General features: G+C 36.8%; 2 protein-coding genes across 3 annotated transcripts in view; both read right to left on the bottom strand.

The window, feature by feature from the left end:
- LOC138013130 (sodium-dependent phosphate transport protein 2B-like) overlaps positions 1-5,581 on the bottom strand; it is a 13,678-nt gene extending 8,097 nt beyond the window's left edge. Inside the window, exons 1-3 of one of the 2 annotated variants that reach the window (XM_068860121.1) lie at positions 5,504-5,581; positions 722-851; positions 354-626 (exon numbers count right to left, since the gene is read on the bottom strand). In XM_068860121.1, coding sequence (XP_068716222.1) covers positions 354-626; positions 722-851; positions 5,504-5,578 — 478 coding nt within the window. In that variant the 5' untranslated portion in view covers positions 5,579-5,581. Of the gene's footprint in view, positions 1-353; positions 627-721; positions 852-4,131; positions 4,307-5,503 lie in introns of those variants that run through there. The other variant, XM_068860122.1, reaches the window with a different exon arrangement.
- Positions 5,582-12,281: 6,700 nt separating this feature from the next.
- LOC137967366 (sodium-dependent phosphate transport protein 2B-like) lies at positions 12,282-21,185 on the bottom strand. The gene is made up of 4 exons (XM_068813902.1): positions 21,108-21,185; positions 20,426-20,555; positions 20,058-20,330; positions 12,282-15,026 (listed from the first exon to the last, which is right to left on the bottom strand). Exons 1-4 carry the CDS (start codon positions 21,180-21,182, stop codon positions 13,681-13,683), a joined length of 1,824 nt encoding a protein of 607 aa, XP_068670003.1. The 5' UTR covers positions 21,183-21,185; the 3' UTR covers positions 12,282-13,680.
- Between the last annotated feature and the right edge of the window lie 14 nt (positions 21,186-21,199).

Raw genomic sequence — 21,199 nt, 5'->3', positions numbered from 1 at the left:
TTTTAAATTTGTATTGTTATATATTTGTCACGATATTGTAATTAGCATAAGGAAAGAAAAGGAACTTTATTTTAGTATCTAGTCGTTCTAGCGCTGGAGCACTAATTGGGGACACTGTAAACTGAAATTAACAATGAAAGTGCTGAGATTTTCGTGATTAAATATAGGTTCTATCTATCTAACTAAAAGTACAACTCTCAGAGGACCATGGGGTTGACAAAAATATATTAATAACATCCTGTACAAAGCCTAAATCAACACTTGCGTGTGTTATAGATGAAATATCTGCCCAGGCCATGTTGTAACCCCTTCAAGTTACACTGACACCAACCCCTGTGTTAAACATTACTTACTCTCAGCAGCAACCATGCTCACAACGATGGAAGTTGTAGTTGAGGAGCTCTGTACAAGTACTGTAGCCAGAATACCTATCATGAGCCCTGCGATAGGGTTGCCAAGAATTTTATTGGAGGAAAACACTTCACCAGCGGCTTTTCCGCCCAGCAATCGGAAGGCACTGCTTAGGAAATCCAACGAACAGATGAACAGGTACAGCAAAACAAGGAGAAGAATGATCTTGAGGTTCACCAGAGCTACGCGTCTTACCTTTCCACGGCCATCGAGTTCTGTTGGCGAGTATGTAAAGTAGTGGTTTAATTCAAATGTTAACGCAGGAAACTCACCGAAAAACAGCTCATCGTAAAATGCGATGCAATCTTACCCGACCACTTTGGCCCAAGATCCTGCAGTTCAGGCAAAGCCCACGGATCAAATTCTTCCGCGATTTCTGGGTCCTCTTCGTTTAAAGTTCCCGCCTCTCCTCTTCCCAAATTCGCTTCACTGTGTTTCTGCTACAAAGAGGAAAAAATCATAACTTTACAATACAGTAATACAATACAACACAACCTTTATTTATACAAGATATTAAATTTTTTTTATTTTATTTTTTTTTATTTTTTATTTCCCCATTTACTTAGAGAATTACAAGGTCTAAAAAGCTCACTACATGAAATAAACGGAGAAGGGCAACGATATCGGTAAACTAGTTAGATGCCCTTTAAATTAAGTTACATTTTATTTTAAGATAAAAGATAATTACAATAAGCGAAAGGAAAGGAGGAACACATAGTTAAGGGGTGCAGTAGTTAGTACTGAGCAAAATAATTCTGAAAAAGATATCTTTTAAATAGATGTTTATTTGACAAACTACGAATGAATAGAGGAATATCGTTCCAATAATAACATCCAATAATTGTCGGGCAGAATTTCCTTATATTTGTTCTAAAGGAACTGGGATTTAGATACTGTAAGGATGTGCTTCGAGTAGTATAATTATGTTGCTCAGATACAAAAGATAGAGTAAGATTTGATGGTTTGTTATTTACGATAAGATCATAAAATAGTTGACAAGTTTTTAACTTCACAATATCAGGAAATTTAATTAGGCCAAGATTAACATAATGGGGAGTAATATGCTCACGAAGTGGTACCTCATTGATGATTCTTAAAGCTTTGTTTTGCAGCTTTACCACTTGAGATATGGCAGCTTCGTAGTTATTACCCCACAATACGCAGCCATAAGTTAAATAAGGATATATAAGTGCATAATAGATACTTGTTAAAGATTTGTTGGGTACATGACGTTTTAATTTTGCAATAATATTTATGCTTTTACTGATTTTACTACTAATATAATCAATATGATGGTGCCATGATAGGGAACAATCAATAATTAATCCTAAGTAGTTAACACTGTGAGACTGTTCAAGATACTGATCCGCTAGTTTAAGAGGGGTGTATAAATTATAATTAAGTTTTTGCCGTGGTTGGAATACTATATATTTTGTCTTAGTTAAATTTAAAGTTAGCTTATTTGAGCATAGCCAGTCATAAATAGCGGGTAATTCAGAGTTTATTAGGTGTAGCAATGCATCGAGATCCCTACCAATCGCAGTCAAGGAGGTATCATCGGCAAATAGTCTTAAGGAAAAATAATTAGTTGCATTTACTATATCATTTATGTAAACTAAGAAAAGAAAAGGACCCAAGATCGACCCTTGTGGCACTCCTGAATTTACGGAAAGAAGACTAGACTCAGCTCCATTAACATACACTCTTTGCTTCCTTTTGATTAAATAGGACCTAAACCATTGGTTTTCAACATCTCTTATTCCATAAAAATTTAGTTTAGACAACAGAATCGAGTGATTGACTGTATCGAAAGCTTTACTTAGATCTAAAAATAGGGATACAGCATAACATCCTTCATCAAGGGCTAATGTTATCTCGTCTATTAAATCTACTAAACAGTCAGTTGTAGTGTTGTCAGATCTAAAACCGTATTGGTTAGGTATCAAGATATTTTCAATAGTAAAATAGAACGTTAATTGATTAAGAATGCATCTCTCAAATATTTTACTTAGAGCTGGAAGAACTGAGATAGGCCGGTAGTTATTACACAAAAGACGAGATCCTTGTTTGAAAATCGGGATGACTTTGGCAATTTTTAAACTGTCAGGAAAGATACCTTGTTCAAGTGTCAAGTTTATAATATATGTCAATGGTTTAAATATTTCCAGCGAACCGGAAGATAACAGCAAAGGGTGGACCTTATCAACCCCAATTGATTTCCTGGTATCAATATTTTCTAGCAATAAGAACACTTCAACTTCATTGACTTTATTAAAGTGAAACTTACCCTTTTTTCTCTTCATGTAATGCGAGAAACGGCGATTTGTAGTGGGAAGTTTTGATGCAAGCTCAGTTGGAATGTTACGAAAATACGTATTGATAGCATTTGATATCGTAACTGGTTGCTGTAGATTTTTATTACCAACTTGTAAATTATCAATGTGAGAAGATGGACGCTTTTTATTAATTATTAGGTTAACGTTATCCCACATTTTCTTAGTATTACGAGAGTCTTTAAAAACCCGACCATAATATAATGAGCGAGAAAGTTTGTTAATTGCCACAATTTTATTACGGTAAATTTTATATTGATTATATTAACTAATGCAACGCCGGGGTTTTCAACCATTTTTTATACAAATAATTTCTAAGTTTGATTGATTTCCGCAGACCTCCGGTTATCCAAGGTTTATTAGTCTTGCCTTTAATTTTGATCGATTTGAGTGGTGCATGTCGATTACTAATCTTATTAAAGGAATGTAGGAATCTGGTCAAACTTTCATTCGCATCATTACACTTAAATACAGGCGACCAGTCTTCGCACCTCAGTGCATCACAGAAAGCATTTTTATCAAACTTTTTAAAATCTCTAATTTCAATTATATCGGGAAAGGGGCTTAGTGTGGGATCATAAGAAAAAGTAAAAACAGGCAAATGGTCGGCTATCTCGACTGCAATGCTACCGCTCGAACTTGAAGATACGAAATTGGAGTGTATATGATCTATGCAACTTATTGTTGTCTCGGTACTACGTGTAGCTTCAAATATCAAGGGATTAAAGCCTTCAGAATGAATCAGATTGAGGTATTCTTTTGCAATTGCGCTTCTAACAGGTGTGTTAATATTAATATCACCTAAAATTAGGCACTTTCGCTTAGACAAAAAAATGGCATGTAGAACATGTTCAAATTGCTCGAGAAATTCACGTTGAGATCTGCCAGGAGGATTATAAATAACGCCAATTAACAAGTCATTTGTCTCTACCCAGATATTTTCAATACAATCCATCTTTAAATCATTTCTCAGAGAATAATCAAAGCTTGATTTTAAGTATAATGCAACCCCGCCCCCAGTTGAAAACAAGCGATTGTCCATTAGCATGTTATAACCCTGAATATCAAAACAGTCTGTATCAACTTGAGGCGCAATCCACGTTTCTGAGCAAGCAATTAAATCGAACTGAATGGATATGGTATCTAAAAAAGTACATAGCTCATTATAATGTTTGTTTAAGCTTCTAATGTTTAGATGGAGAGCCGACAGTTGCGGTCGGACTACACTAGAAAGTTCATTTAACTCCTCAACAGTGTATATACCATGATCATTAAAAAAATGTATGTTCAAATCTGGGTCATTCGCATCACTATTCATCAGTCAATCTGAAATTAATCTATAAGTTTTGTGGCTCAAGCTTGGAAATAACTACAAATTTCAACAAACCTGACCATAAAATAAGCATCTAGGTATTTCCATATATAGCTCCATCTATGTAAAGTTTCCCTCGATGAAATCTCGGTTTTTTTCCACTTTCAAAAGCTACTTTCATCACATCCTTAAGCTTTTTCTTCTTTTCTCTGTCCTCCCAAATTAGATCTTCAGTCACCCAAACACCATCTTGGAGATCACGCTTCTTTTGAAGGACTCTCAACCTTTCCGGACGATAAAGAAACTTGCATATTATCGTTCTAGGTTTATTGTCACTTCGGGGACCAATTCGATGAGCATTTTCTATTACTGGTTCGATATTAAGCTGATTAGATAAGATGTCACGGATTTTTTGGCGACAGTCCTCTCTAGGAGATTCAGCAACATTATTGAAACGAAGATTGTATTCTCGCGAATACCTCTCAAGGGACAGGAGTCGTTCATACAGGTCTTCAATTTGCTTCGCATAATTGTTGACAGTGCATTCAACTTCATCTACTTTACATCTTGCATCGTGGAGCTCGCCCTTGAGTCCCTCTAGGCTTTCATTAAGAGTGTTAAACTTTTTGGATATCGCGTCCAAGGCTACTTCATTCCCCCGAACTTTATCTTGTAGCTTCGAGATATCTTGCATAATCCTGCTTTGACCACTGCACAAGTTTGTCAGCGATTCACGTACAAACGCTTCAAAATCCTCCTCTAATGCTTCACCAGACTGCTTCGATTTTCCTCGCTTATTTGACGACATAGTAACACAAAATCACAACATACTATTACGTAGATATAAAAAGAAAAAGTACACGAAAAATTGATCTTTCCTCTTTTATCTCAGAGCTTCAAATTTTGCAGCCATCTTGTTCGACGACCACTGACCACTGTCAGTAATCATATATATTAAATTAATATATTAAATTCAAAGATAAAAGATTGTAGGGTCGTGTACAAAATTACAAATTAGTGATAAAATGATAAAAATGATTAAAACTACATTCAAGAGAATAAAATAAAATCACTCATAATACAATAGGCATTTTAAAAATTTAAAAAGACAGTTAAAAATATATGAAATGTTGATTATTTGCGGGGCTTAAACGTTGAAATTAAAATCGTTAAAAGCATAACATTTAACGACATTTTTCAAAAAGGATTTCATGTCCGTGCAATCTAAAACAGAACATTTTGAACGACCAATGGTGTTCCAGAGGACAGGCGCCCCTCTATAGGCAATGGCGTTTTGACCGTATTTTGACGCAAAACTCGGAGCTATCAACCCATTCTTCATTCTTGAAACAGATCTTTTTAAAGCAGGAATTAATGCGAAAAGAAACCTTTTACCTTACCAAAGTTATCGCGAAAAGCGGTTGTCATCGCGAAATTCGAGACCTACCTCATTGTTCGCGCGTGATTGATCCTCCATTTCAACTGCCGCCATTTGCGATGAACTACTCAGACGGTCGGCCATCTTTCGACTGACGGGTTACTGAATGAACGAAAGGGTTGTACTCTCAGCACTGGAAGCTAGTCTCCGACCAATCATGTCATGTCGTATGTCCGGATGATGCGAGTTGTGATTGGTCAATTATATGGTGCGAGCCCGTTGCACGTGATGGGTAAGAACAAGCTTTTTTGATCTGCATTCCGGAAGATGGAGTAAATATACTTCACAAGTGTATTGTAGGTAGCGTACGTTTTCTATGAAAGGTAGTCAAAGACTCGAAATTTAGCTGGCAAAGAACGTGGTAAGGCGATTTACGTTAGTTTTAAATTTCAATTTTTTTATTCTTAGGCTTCCCTTTTTAGCAGTGGGAAAAGTGAACAACCTTGTTTCAGAACCCAAACAGCGTTAGTCACCATTCATGCATGTCACTCAAAACTTTCCTCGTCGTTGAAAAGATGTTCAAGTCCATTCGCGCCAGAAACTGCTTTGTCTTGTTAGTGTCACAGAAATATAGAACCTTCACCTTTTCACGTTAAAGAGCTTCTAGCTGAAAGTCTTGTTTTATCAAGAATTGACTACAACGATGTGGTGTCCTACCCTCTTCCAGTTTATGTAGTGAAGCGTTTACAGCGTGTTCAACTATCCGTGGCCGCTTTTGTGTTAAATCAAGGGCAGCCAACGAGAAAATAAGCCAAAAACCTTTGAGAGACATTTCTTTGTTCCTTGTAATGCATAAAGACTGTCTAAGAGAGATGTTTTTAGCAACTAGAAGAATTTCATCTGTTCGGATATCTATAGAACAGTTTGACTCTCCCGAGCACATATTTGACCGAATATTATCGTTGGCTGCCCCCGTTAAATCGTTTTGCTGAAGAGTCGGAGGTCTTAGTTCTTGATTGACAACCTGTTACCTACTGTAGAGACTTAAATCTGTAAAAACTAATCGGCAAGGCATCATACAGTAAATCACTCACACTGGCCATCATATCTGAAGCTTGAAGAATACGCACCTGTTAAAACACTCAGATCTTCCAGTGAGCAAAGCTTAGAGTACCTAAAGTTATTGGTACGCTACAAGACTGTGCTGCTAAGTTATTTAACAAGCTTCCAGCAAACATGCAGGAACACTACTGATCGTCGAGACTTTACAAATAAGTGTAAAAAGTATTTTTTTTCACTAGCTAAGCTATTGGTATGAATATTATTGGAAAAAAGAATCTTTTCCCTTAAATATAGTTAATAGTCATAGTTATAGTAAAAACTAATTTTCTTCTTTTTCATTGTAAGAAAATGAAACCTTACGATTCATTTAATTAAAAAATTGATGTTTTAAACATCAAACAAGTTAACGCAGTTAAATAACTTGGTGTTACCTAACCCTAGCCCTAACGCTAAACCCTTAACCCTAACCCTAACCCTAAAACCAAACTTAACTTGGAAGAACTATATTGACGAGCTTTGCCTCAAACTATCAAAGAACTGTAGAAATTTTCTCAAAATTGAGGTACTATATAAATAACGATGTACTTAATATGCTTTACTATTCACTATTCTAGCCCTTTCTCACTTATGGTATTCACGTGTAGGGTCTAACATACTCCACGTACTTAAAGCCTCTGACCACCTTACAAAAGCAAATACTTATCATGACATTTTCTAAACTTGCTTTGGATTCAGAACCTTTCCTTAATGAGACCCCTCAAATTTCTCAATCTTTAAAACTTTTGTGATATCATTCACCTTAAAATTCTTACTTTTGTTTATCAGTGTTTTCATAAAATAAATCTTTCTTGTTTTACTGATATTCTTAAGTTAACATCTTCCGTCCATTCGTATTATACTCGTCAATCACGTCATAGGCCCTGTTTACAAGCAGGTAGGGCTGCCCAGTTTGGTATTCGTTCCCTTCATTAGCGTGGTAATAAACTTTGCATGTAATTCATTGCCAAGTCGTGTTAAGCAAATTACTCCCTTTTCTACTTTTGGTCAAAATATAAAGAACTCTATGATTGACGATCATAATAGTGTTATTGATTCTTGAGCATTGTACGTAGTATGTTTAACATAATTCTTTTAAGTTTAAAGTTAGTAGTTGGTATAAGAAGTAATACTCTTTAAATAAAATTTGTTATTATTATTTGTATTTAATTTGAGGCTCCTACTCGATTAGTTTACCAACTAGGTGCCCCAAACGCTACACACATAACAAATATTTAGTAACTTCTGTTCTTTCTTCTCCTTAATACTCTTTCCCTATTTATTGTTACATAGGAATTGTAAATTATTGTAATTCTTTTCTATTCTGCAGTATGTATCTGCGATTCTGCAGTATGTATCTGCGATTTTGTTTTAACACTACTGTGTAAATTATCCTAACTTTTTTGTGCATAATATTCTGAGTGAGTTAAATAAAAATTGACTCCTTGACTTGACTTGACTATTTAGTTTTTCATTTTTGAAACATATTGTAATTACGTAGCATAGTTATATATAGTTAAATTGTACTTACTTAGCATTTATTGTCATTATTTGGCATAGAAGAGCCACCTGGTGGAATGTCAATAAATCATTCTTCTTCTTCTTCTTCTTATCATTATTATTATTATTATTATTATTATTATTATTATTATTATTAGTATTATTTATTCCTATTATTATCATAAAGCAGTGTAAACTTGTGTATGCTAAACGATAGCTACGGCACAGTAGGGCGCTGTAGCGTAACCTAGCTTAAAGGCCAACGGGAAATAAGAACATTAAAATAAATACTAATTGTAGAAACTAATATATTAAAATTTCTTCTAATTAGAGCATGAAAAAAAAAAACCTTTCAAATACTTGTCTGAGATGTCACATTAAAATACTTAGAAAATGCTCTACTAGTGTCTCATCTTATGTCATTATTTTGACGTGGCGGGCAATGTGGAAACTTGAAGGTAACACGGACTTCTGCATCTTTATCAAGAATTCTTTAGTCTTAAATACTTGAAATAACTTGGCCTGTTTTAATTACTATTCATACAAATAAACAACTGACTGAAAGCTTTAGTAAAGTTCAAACCTTAGTTTTTGAAACAAAAAGAATACACCATCTTTTGTTGTACTACGCGGATTTTATAAAACAGTCCCTTGTCCAAAATAGCGGCAGAAAATTCAAAAAAGTTAACAAACTGATACCAGAAATGGAAAGAGCTTCTTTACTTCAGAAACCCTGCAAAGTTTCGGTATATCAGGTGTAATATAAGCTGGGAAAATGTAAGTTGAAAAATGAAAAATTTACAGACGTTTGGGGATATGGCGAACACCCCCACTCATACAATTAATTATGACTAATTATTTGTTTTATGTAACATAGGCCTCCATTCATTAAGAAAAGATGTTTAGTTTTATGCTGTCATGCACTTAATAAAACAGTACTATATTGCTTGATTTGGTATAATTATTTTTACTCTATCCCAAAGTCATATTTAAATTACCTCCCTTTAAAAATATCAGAACACCACCCCCCTTCCCCCCCCCCCCCCCCCACTACGGATTGTCAAAAACAGGAACCCAAAAAATAACATTACTTCTGAAATATAGAGGAAATATAAAAAGCTTTTACTTGGTTCGTTATGTGAAAAGGCATGATGATGTTAAGTTAAAGGCACAGCATTGCCATTTTTTTTAAAAGAATTAAATAGTTGGGTTATATTATCACTTCTGAGTTTATTTATATTATTTTAGTGGTAGTTCATAATGAATATTAAGTAACAAATTATATGGAGATGTTTTTGTATCACGGTTGCAAATACTATACCTAACCCTGCATATACATTTTATCATTTTTATCATGAAAGTAAAAAAACGGTGAACAAGGGTGTATTAGCCAAATGTTTTGAATGTGTGAACTGCTCGACTGTTCTTTGATTGCACCTGAAGTAACGGCGGCCATGTTGGTGAAAAGAACAATAGCGAAAAAGTCTTTTGGGAATTTGACACCAACGTGGCCGTCTTATCACATGAGTGCAATCAAAGAGTAAAAACAAAAAAGGCAAAGAACAGTGTAACCCCAACATATTAGTGTTTACGTGGGATTGTATAATTATTATACAGTCTCAGGTAGTAAACACACCACACCGCTGTTAATTCAATTTGCTGTGGACTCATAGGTGCAGCCTAGTTTAGTTTGATTACTGTCACAGTGATGACTAAGGCTGTGTTGGATTGGGAAATCCAGATTTTGATCTTAAAATCTGGATCTTCGGATTTCCAATCGAAAACAAAACCTGAAAAACAGATTTTGTCGCGGATCTCACTAATTGAAACCCTTCCTGACAAGGATTTCCCACGAGTGAAATCCGCGACCAAATCTGTTTTATTTTGTGTTCGATTGGACATTCGATGATCCAGATTTTAAACTTAATGGCCCAGAACAGTTTTCTCTGGCACTTCATTATGTCTTCTGTCGCTTGGAGAGCCAACCCTCCTGTTTACACACTGCCTCCTCGGCTGGTTCGACAGCCTTTCTTTGTGGTACAAGTCCAAACCATGAAAAAAAGTGGATACCTTATCTGCTCTCCAGACAAGAGGCCTTGTCACCTAAAATGTATGAGAGAATTGTTCTTAGTGGTGAAAGCCATCATGACTACATGTGTTGCTTAGAGTAACATACCGGAGTACATATTAACAGCAAGCATAAAACTACTATTATTACATTTTGTATGCACCACATTATTATTTTAGAAACATCAACAGAGATTATGAATTGATCTCTTGCTCTCCAAAAAGGACGAAGACATGATATGAAATGGTTCTCTGTGTACATTTTTGAAACAGCTCTTTATTATAAAAAAAAGTTGTTAACCCTTAAAGACTGTAGGGGGCTAACAGACGATTTGAGTGCTGAGATAGCTAGAGTTAAACAAACTCTTTAGAATGGGCATACTTATCTTGAGTGAGTTCAGTTCCATTTGACTATCTTACTGCCATAAACAATACTTATTATTGTCATCGTCCGCTCAAAACTTTTGCTTGTTGTATCGCTTGTCTGATGACGATGTCAATTACAAGAATTAATCTTTAACATGAAACTGTTACATCATTTCATTTCACACAATCAGTACATCCCGACTAGTACATGCATGTATACGCCCCCAGGCGTCTTGCTCTAAATTTAAATGATTGTAAAATCACTACCGTTCGCGGTCCGCAACTTCCATCTAAGCTAGAAAAGTAATTTTTTTGCTCTTTTGCATCCAACATACCGTAAATACACCGTAAATAGCAAAATTTGTAATTGATTGTCTTCGTGGCGCACGGGCCAAGGCATGTGTTCTTCATGTCTACAAAAGGAAGAATGGCGTTGGAATTCCCAAACTGTGCTTCCTAATAGCGAGTGTTTACTCAATGTCCAATAGGTCGCTTGACACAATGGTCGATTGAACACACTGGTTTGACTCACAAAATGTTTGGCACAATGGCCAATTGAACACACTTGTTTGATTCACAAAATATTTTGGGACGACTGAACAAACTGGTTCACAAGAAACGGGTCGATTGGAGTATTCGGTCTATGCAATAATGTTTGTAGTGAAACACACAAGAACGAAGCAAGATTTAGAAATAACGTAGAAAATTCCCCTTACCCTTAAAGCTTGCAGTTTTCAAAGAAAAATCATCTGTCCATTTTATCAAATACAGTCAGAAGTGAAGTTTAATACTGTGCTAATCATCGCGGGCGGAAAGGATTCCAAACTAAATGTTTGCTCTCATCGCAAAATGCGAACTACGTCACTGTGGCCGAGTGCTTAAACCCGCTTTCAGAATGCCAGAAAGCTGGGATAAGTATGGGTGTTTTATTCGTCTTAAGAAAGTTTGGAAATAAAGAAGGGCATAAAATTAGAATCCCCGATCGGAGCTTAATTCAATATCCGTGGGGTATGCACATTTGTGACTACGAAGAAAAAAATTAAGAAAAGACACACAACTGGTTTTCTGAAGTGGTATGCCTTTGGTATCCCACGTAATTAACAAATTCTCTCCTATGGGCCTGCAGTAATCACATACAGCAGTATTCTCCATTTAATAATATCATTTATGTTGAAAAAAATTGTTTAGAGTTTTGTTGTATGCCTTAAAAGGACACCGTCGAATTTCCTGCATGTGTTGCCTTATAGTTTGTTTGGTTATTACTGTATTATTTATGGAAATAACGGCAGATATTTTCGAAATACTTCGGAAAAAAATCAGGATATTTAGATAAAAATCGAGATATTTAGTGAAACAAATCTGGAATTTTCGGAAACATATTTAGGCGATTTTACTTGATATTTGTCTTGGCCTACGAGAAAGCATGGTGACAATTTTAATATGCATTTCAGAAAAACATATATATAAATTAATGCAACGAAATGAGTCCTATTTTTCTTTAACCAAACGCCACTCTAACAATAGGCAGTAAATTTGTCACTGACTAAAATTAATAGTTTAATGTTAATTTTAATGTTAGTTTTGTTGACTACATATGTCCATTATTTTCTTTACAGTGGCTCAAACCAATTTTATTGGAATGTCTTACTAGAAGAATCGAGTTTGCAACATTGCTCCACCTAATTATATGTCTCAAAGTAAATAGGATTAGAGGTGGTTAACCATTGACTTTTAAATCGCCTCCCAATGTTGTGTAAAATCTATTTAAGTGTTACCCGTAGAGGGATGCTAATCACAGTTTGAAAAGATGTACCATTGCAACAGAAAAGGAAAAATCTTGCCTATATCACAAAAACCAATTCACTGACATGGAGTAGATTCAGAGACAATATAGAATGTTTTTAGATGGGTGTTTTTTTTCTATGATAATCTAATAGGCCAAAAAGATTATGTTTGTTTATAGTACTTTATTTAATATAGCACTACACTTACCTAAAAGCTACTTTTCACATTAACCTACAACCAACTAAAAAATATACAAAATAAAAGTACAACCTATGTTAGAAACTATATTCATGAAGTAAAATATGTGTATACAAACAGTATGTCGCATTAAAAAACGTGTACATGTAATTAAAAACAAGAAATCCAAAGCTAAAATTTCTAGAATTTTAGGCGACGAATATCATGAAGAAATGTTCTTGTGCCAGCCTTGGCGCGTATTGCATTTGGTATCGTGTTCCAGGTCTTTGCAGTAAAATAGCGAAATGACTTAGGACCATTTGATTACCATTACATGATACAGTTGTGTGGATTCAATCCATCTGAATTACACCGTTTGTCGGAAGTGTTTTTGTGAAACTGGCTTAAACCAATCACAACACCACTCCTTGGACCTTTTTTTGTTTATACTGTTTATACTTAAAATAGTATTCAAAGAATGTTACCTCCATCAACACATCATGTACCTGTCATGTCACATACTTAGGCACTTGATAAAAAGGAAAAATATTGGGGACATGAACCTAAGATAACTAGGTATGAGAAGACCTGGTGACAAACTCCTGCTGAAGAGGAAACAGTGAAAATAGGGAGCTTAAGCATAGGCGATTTTGAGACGTGGATGGCAACCGGAAGTCAGCTGTTTCCCTTTCAACTTGTCTTCACACAACCACAGGTACATTTCCAAGAATCTTTTTCTCCATTAGCGATGATCAATATAGAAATCTGGGAGACATCACTGTCCTGGCAGGTGAAATGTTCTCTTCCGGTTGCCATGTGCGTCTCAAAAACGCATCAGTGTGCTTAAGCTCCCTATTAACAATAACAAATAGTCAAGTTCAAAACCATATACCGGAAGTCATTGGTCACGTGCTCAATTTGCAACTAAGAACTAACATTTTAATCGTTAACATGGGAAGATACAAACATAATCAGTTCACACTTATAAGCAAATTTTTTTCTACATTTTAAGTAGAAGGTACGGTGCCCTGTAAGGGACATCAAATCCAAAAACTCTACGTATCTAGCACTGTCACTTATTTATCTTGCAGTGTCACTTATTATCTAGCACTGTCACTTATTATCTGGCAGTAGTAAGTAGATAGTAAGTAGCAGTGCTAGATAATTAAGCGACAGTGCTAGATAATAAGTAGCAGTGCTAGATAATTAAGTGACAGTGCTAGTTACAAAATAAATTTTGCATCGCATGTCCCTTACAGGCCGGCACCGTCAGAAGGGCAAGGGACAACTGATCTTTTATCAGAGATGCAGAGTTTTTTAAACCCAGCAACTCTGGTGAACATGCGATTAAGTGGCTCTAGGGATCTAGTCCATTTTGGCAACCACTCCCAGTCTTGCAAGGCTTTAGGTAGGTGTCTGGGGGCTTTCCGCTGCAGGATGTTCACAATGATGATGAACAGGAAGAGAAGTATGAAGGGAATTGCAACACCAAGAAGAACCTGCCAACCAGCCAGTGACAAACCAAAGACAGTTGCTGGTAGAAGGAAGAAGGCCAACACCAGGTATGCCACAGCAAACCAGCGGTACTCAGCAGTCTTGTTGCCAAGGGTCTTTGCAAAACTGATTGGTACTCTTCGCATGTAAGGGATGGGATACCATACTATGATACCAGAGATGTTGAAGAACAGATGACAGAAGGCAATCTGAAGGGCTTTACCCAAGTTAGAAGTAGATGCCAAGGCAGCCAGGATGCCGGTTGCAGTTGTTCCAATATTTGCACCCAAGGTCAATGGTAAGGCACGCTCCAGGGACACGACTCCAACTCCAATGAGGGGTGTAAGTGCTGACGTGAAGATGGAACTTGACTGGACTAACATAGTCAAGCCTGCTCCAACCAGAATGGCCAGATAACCAGTCAGGTGTCTGAATGGTCCAGGGAAGTCTGCATTAATAGTTTTCTTGATAATCTTTGCCATTTGGCCACGCAACATCGAGTGCAAGATTTTGACGATGCCTATCAGGCATATGCACAAAAGAACTATGGATATCACCAGGAATATAATACCAACCTCTGTGTCACTTAATGAAGTGTCTGCAAAAAGGAATGAACATTTTGGTGTTCCGGGAACTGTTTCATTCACCAGTTTATAATAAACTTTGCCTGCCGTTTCATTTGTAAACGACTTGTTGTTTTCAACAATTATATCCACTTTGCAATTCTTGATCAGTGACACGTCCCCAGACTCTGCTTTGCCAAGAGCAATTTTTGTGATGACTTTCTTGTCTACTTGAATTATGAGCTTGGTGAATGGTTCTGTGACAACTTTGAGCAACTTTTGGTTTGTCTCCTTGCTTTCACTCAGATCAAGAACTTTGATAATCTGGCCAGTTAAACTCCTCAAGTATCCACTGATAACCTCCAACGGAAGAAAGACAAGCACTGAGAGCCAGTTGAAAATGTCGTGGACAACTGCTCCAGCAAAGGCACGGCGGAACTCATTTCGCTCAGCAGCTTGAGCCAAAGCTACAATTGTGTTGGTGACCGAGGTTCCAATGTTTGCTCCCATCACAATATAGATGGCTGGTTCAACTGGCAGGACTGAAACAAAAATGTTGAGAAACCATTAATGTTCTGCTTGAGATCCATTACGTTTACCATTAAACAAACGTTTTACCTTTTGACTGCCACCAATCACGTTTGCAGGCACAGGGACTATGATCCTCGCATTTATGAACGCGATTTTGACAATTACGTAGAAAAGCCTGAAAAATTTAGGACTTCAACGGGGTTTGAACCCGGGACCTCGTGATGCCAGTGCCACGCTCTAACCAACTGAGCTATGAAGCCACTGATGTTGGAAGATGGTCATTTGCGGGTTGAAATGTTCCAGTGATGAGCGAATCAATGAATGAAACCATATATGAAATGAATCATACAAATTTCAGTGGCTTCATATCTTAGGTTGGTCAGACCGTCGCACCGGCATCGCAAGTCCAGGGTTCAAACCTTGAATTTTTCAGGTTTCTTTGCGCAATTGCTAAAATTACCTTCATAACTGCAAGGATCATAGATTTACTTGAATTTTCAACAACCAGAAATTAAGTTTTCAAGGAGAGTTTGTAGGACGATTTCAATGCCATACATACGTGCTTCAGTGTTTTCTTCGTGGAAAAATACCTCTAACACCAGACCATGGCTACACACGAACACATCTCATAAAACAAAATGGTCTCCGTTTCATCACGTGGTTAAAAAAAGAATCTCACAATGCAATGTGTAACTCAGAAACTCTTTCCACGTCCTGCGAGTCAATTCCACGCATGGGCAGTTTAATTTTCGCATTTAATCTTTCCCCAATAGTTCAATTTGGGCTCAATTTTGAAAGTGTCTCTTTGGCATTCAAGGAATTTTCAAGCAGTTTTCCATCAAATCCTTTTTTCAGGGCTTCTCAAGCGCCCTTGAAGTCCAAAATTAAATTCCAGGGCTTTTCAAGGACTTCAAGGAGTAGCAAGAACCCTGTGGATTCTTAAAAGCAGAAACTGACAAAGTGGATCAAAATCAACTGTTGAGGTGACCCGTCAACGCATTCTGCTTGATTGATGGCAGTGACTAATGTGCACTTGAGTACCCTAAAGACGGTGCCTACTAATTCAAAGGTATTTTTGCGCGGTTCAGTGAATACGCGGGAAAAGCAACAATTTCATCGTTGAGAAGTGTCATTGAAATCCAAAAAGAAAATTGGGGCTAACTAAGCATTTTTCGAAGATAATTAATCAACAATATTTGTAAAAAGCTTTAAAATACAAAGCAATGTATATCGTTCTTTTTCAAAGTGAAGCTTAACTATCTCTGAAAATGCATGGTTACCCCCAATTTTCTTTTTGGAAGTTCTGCTTTCTCCGCATAGGTTTGAACCGCGCAAAAATATCCCTGTATTAATAAGCACCAGCCATAGGAAATCCGAGTATCTCGAGATACGCAGAACGTATGCGCAATAACAGGAGTAGGCACATCCTTAATTCAGCAGAATAAGGTAGGTAGTAAATGTGACGCAATTAGAACCAACTTAGGAGGTTTGGTCATTTGTTTTGTTCATTAAAATGAGGGCATGCAAGCATGAATATGCCTGCAGGCACTCTTTTTAATGAACAAAACAAAGGACCAAACCTCCTGAGTATTATCACATGATCTGTATTAGGAAAACAAAATGTACAAGCGAAAAAGGTCTATTCCAATTGTCAAAATGTCACGAGTTGAGCGATATTCAACTAATCCTTTCTCAGTCTCAAGAAGATGGCTATAAACAGTCAACAACTGCACCACAATGATAAAGCAGGGTTCACCAGCTTTAAAGGAGACATGAGTGGGCCCACAATAGCTGTTGTTAAAGGGTACAAAGTTTAATTTTGAGTGAACTTTGTTAACCAATTCACCCCAAAAGCGGCTCTCGTTGATGAGCAAAATTGTTTGGCGTTGGACCGGCAAAATAAACTCCAGGGGCACCCAAAGAGAATATAGTGGAAAACCACGTAAAAATAGCATTGTATGCCCTAAAAGCTTTCATCTGTCCGGATATCCTAGCTGAAAGTCTAGTGATCCGAAAATTATAGGGATCAAAACTTACCTTTTCGAAAAATTCAGCCAGAAAAAAGGCTCCCGAAAATTCTAGGTGACGGGCAAGTATATCAATTTTTAGAAGTTCGAAAATCCTAGGAGAGCCAGCCAAGCAAGAAATTTTACAACAAATGTTCCGAAAATTCTAGATCTCAAATCGTCTTTCGAACAGATATTTTCCGAAAATTGACGTTAGGTGCCTCTGAATTGAAAATCTACAATTCTTACTTTCAGAAGGGTTGGCAATCCTTTATACCAAACTTATTCATTTGATAAAGAACTGACCATTTTGATTACTTTTTTCTTAACCTACTTGGGAAAACGTTCGTAAGGGTTTCCTTAAAGGCATATACACATCTTTTCTAATGCATACCATAGTTAATAGAGGGGAATGGTTTGGAAGCTCGGCAAACATCAAAGGAGCAAATAAAGATGGCAAGATTTAGGTTGGAAAGTCCACGACCGTGCACAATCTTTTGTTTTGCGCTCATACACTATGCATGAATTACGTAACCAACACGTTTCTATTGGCTAGTTCCTTAGTTCGGAGTAAACAACTATTGTGTTTTGTACACGGTCAAGGCCAAAAAAGAGAACAAAAACCTACAACAAGGAAATTTGTCGGGTTTCATAACCATTCCCCTCCATCAACTATGTGCATACCCTCAGCCTGCAGGATTTTTTTGGTAGTTTCAAACCTAAAATCGTCGCTTATAATGGCTTTGTTATTTGTTGCCTTGCAAGTATGAAGTGAAGTGAAGTTATTAGTGTCTCCCCTCGGGGCTTTTCAGGACTAAATTTAAAATGCTTTGTGGAGGACTTTGGCCAGACTGCTTGTTACGCAGTTTACAATTAATTTAGAAAGTGAAAGTGCTACTATATTCAAAAAGTCAGTTTCTTTTTTCCTCCAGATTTTGAAAGCGTGTTCACTTAACACCTGACTGGCAAAAATTGTGAGCTTTGATTTTTATGCAAAGGCTGTTTATTTTGAGTGTAAGGTTTGGATTTCAAGGTGCGCCATTACTCACGTTCAAAACTGACCGATTGGACCTCAGAGGGTTGGATCTAGGGAAAAGTGACGTTATTTGCTCACTAGCTTAAAATTTCAGCATGTAAAGGCAACTTATTATATATGCAAAACACGAGTTTAAAAATCTGAAAGCCCGAAACATCCGTGCTGCATATTAATTTAGCCGCGTACATACGCATTGCATTTTTAAACCAGTGAGTCTTTGACGTCATTTTCCCCTCGACTCAGCTCTCTCAAGATTTTAAAGTTAGTAACAGCGTACCAATAAATAACAAAATTCCAGTTAAAATAAACAGGTGTCTGTTTAAAATCAGAACTTAACACTTCGGTCACTTAGTGTTTAGTTAACATAGTTTTGAAATCCAAAGAAAAAGAAGAATTGTTCTTTTGGTTGTAGTAGCATTTGAATGATGCCCCCGTCCAGATTAAGGCCAGTCCACAACACCGGGGCTCACGTCCCCTACTCTTTTCGAATAGTGAGTGGGTTCTTTAACGTCCCATACCATTTGATTTCCAACAAGGGCTATGAGACGGGACGTACGGTTTACAGTCCTTATCCGAGACGACTTGAAAGTCTGACCGTTTGCGGGTAGAATTAATGCTGGAATCGAACTCAGGACCTCCTGCATGACAGACCGATGCTCAACCAACTGAACCACCGGTGCGCGGTGACCTTTCCTGATTGTAAATTTCCATGTTCTTTGTTAAAAGCCACACAAATTTCACATAATTAATAACTAAAGCTTGCACATTCTTCTTGAACATTTACTTAGAACTGTCACAGCATTATTGGGATGACTTGCATCTTCTTCCTCCTACACCATTCTTAAATAAGACAAATCTATCAATCTACAGGTTAGGACGTGGTATGCAGTTTAACAAATGACACCTAAAAACATTCTCATCTCAAACAAAGGAACTATGAAGGATTATTTAACCTCTTGAATAGGATTTGTGTTATATGAAAATATTCACTGAGCCATAAATTAATGAATAATGTTATTATTGTCTTAGTATATTAACTCAGGCGACAAATGCTTTCACACATATGATTTTTTTTTTGTCGTGCCGTTACTAGAGCAATTCACAACATCAAACTCATTTTCTTGAAAAAACTGTGGCCTTTTCTCCTCACAGAGATGGAAAACTTCAATAAACATTTGTTCGTTTTGTATACTTCCATGCTTTTGAATTCTGTGCATTTGATTGTCTTTGCAACGCAAATAAAAACTCTCCTATGTAAAGTGTCACAGCACCTCAGTGGTATCTATTCTGCAGAATTAAATTTATTCCATGGCAATTATCTCTTCTTGGTAAAAATTACAAAATGGACGTCATCCGTTTCTACGTTTTAGTGGCCATGAATGGGGTGACCATGGTGACATGATGAAAGCCATACTAATGAAACTGCAAGAATATAAATTTCCATATCACCTGGACAATCATGCTAAAACCATTAACGGTCTGGCCGTGGCATGGTAATTCTCTTTGGGAATGAAGGGCTGTTTGCCATTCGACGTTTAGTTAATTTTTAATTTTTAATTAATTAATTATTGATATAGCACGACTCTCATGGAAAGCAGATTTTACATTGTTATCTTAGATATTAAGTACTATCAATAGCTTGTATTCAGTTGTTTAAGATTTTAAATTTGTATTGTTATGTATTGTAATTAGCATAAGGAAAGGAAAGGAACTTTGTTGAAGTATCTAGTCGTTCTAGCGCTGGAGCACTAATTGGGGACACTGTAAACTGAAATTAACAATGAAAGTGATGAGATTTTCGTGATTAAATATAGGTTCTATCTATCTAACTAAAAGTACAACTCTCATAGGACCATGGGGTTGACAAAAATATATTAATAACATCCTGTACAAAGCCTAAATCAACACTTGCGTGTGTTATAGATTAAATATCTGCCCAGGCCATGTTGTAACCCCTTCAAGTTACACTGACACCAACCCCTGTGTTAAATATTACTTACTCTCAGCAGCAACCATGCTCACAACGATGGAAGTTGTAGTTGAGGAGCTCTGTACAAGTACTGTAGCCAGAATACCTATCATGAGCCCTGCGATAGGGTTGCCAAGAATTTTATTGGAGGAAAACACTTCACCAGCGGCTTTTCCGCCCAGCAATCGGAAGGCACTGCTTAGGAAATCCAACGAACAGATGAACAGGTACAGCAAACCAAGGAGAAGAATGATCTTGAGGTTCACCAGAGCTACGCGCCTTGCCTTTCCACGACCATCGAGTTCTGTTGGCGAGTATGTAAAGTAGTGGTTTAATTCAAATGTTAACGCAGGAAACTCACCGAAAAACAGCTCATCGTAAAATGCGATGCAATCTTACCCGACCACTTTGGCCCAAGATCCTGCAGTTCAGGCAAAGCCCACGGATCAAATTCTTCCGCGATTTCGGGATCCTTTTCATTTAGGGTTCCCTCCTCTCCTCCTCCCAAATTCGCTTCACTGTGTTTCTGCTACAAAGAGGAAAAAATCACAACTTTACAATAAAGTAATACAATACAATACAACCTTTATTTATACAAGATATTAAATTCAAAGATAAAAGATTGTAGGGTCGTGTACAAAATTACAAATTAGTGATAAAATGATAAACATTATTAAAACTACATTCAAGAGAATAAAATAAATCACTCATAATACAATAGGCATTTTAAAAAATTAAAAAGACAGTTAAAAATATATGAAATGTTGATTATTTGCGGGGCTTAAACGTTGAAATTAAAATCGTTAAAAGCATAACATTTAACGACATTTTTCAAAAAGGATTTCATGTCCGTGCAATCTAAAACAGAACATTTTGAACGACCAATGGCGTTCCAGAGGACAGGCGCCCCTCTATAGGCAATGGCGTTTTGACCGTATTTTGACGCAAAACTCGGAGCTATCAACCCATTCTTCATTCTTGAAACAGATCTTTTTAACGCAGGAATTAATGCGAAAAGAAACCTTTTACCTTACCAAAGTTATCGCGAAAAGAGGTTGTCATCGCGAAATTCGAGACCTACCTCATTGTTCGCGCGTGATTGATCCTCCATTTCAACTGCCGCCAGTTGCGATGAACTACTCAGACCGGCGGCCATCTTTCGACTGACGGGTT

This window comes from Montipora foliosa, chromosome 8 (assembly GCF_036669935.1).
Source record: "Montipora foliosa isolate CH-2021 chromosome 8, ASM3666993v2, whole genome shotgun sequence".
In the NCBI taxonomy this organism is placed as follows: Eukaryota; Metazoa; Cnidaria; class Anthozoa; order Scleractinia; family Acroporidae; genus Montipora; species Montipora foliosa.
The sequence above is the reverse complement of the archived record's forward strand: the minus strand, read 5'-3'. Positions and strand labels throughout refer to the sequence as shown.

Coding starts and splice junctions, on each gene's coding strand:
- LOC137967366 (XM_068813902.1), bottom strand. CDS start 21,182: ATGGCCGCCGGTCTGAGTAGTTCATCGCAACTGGCGGCAGTTGAAATG. Junction 20,331..20,425: donor TCTTGGGCCAAAGTGGTCGG/GTAAGATTGCAT, acceptor ACTCGCCAACAG/AACTCGATGGTCGTGGAAAG. Junction 15,027..20,057: donor GAGCATGGTTGCTGCTGAGA/GTAAGTAATATT, acceptor TTTTTGTTTCAG/TCCTGCCAGTTGAACCAGCC.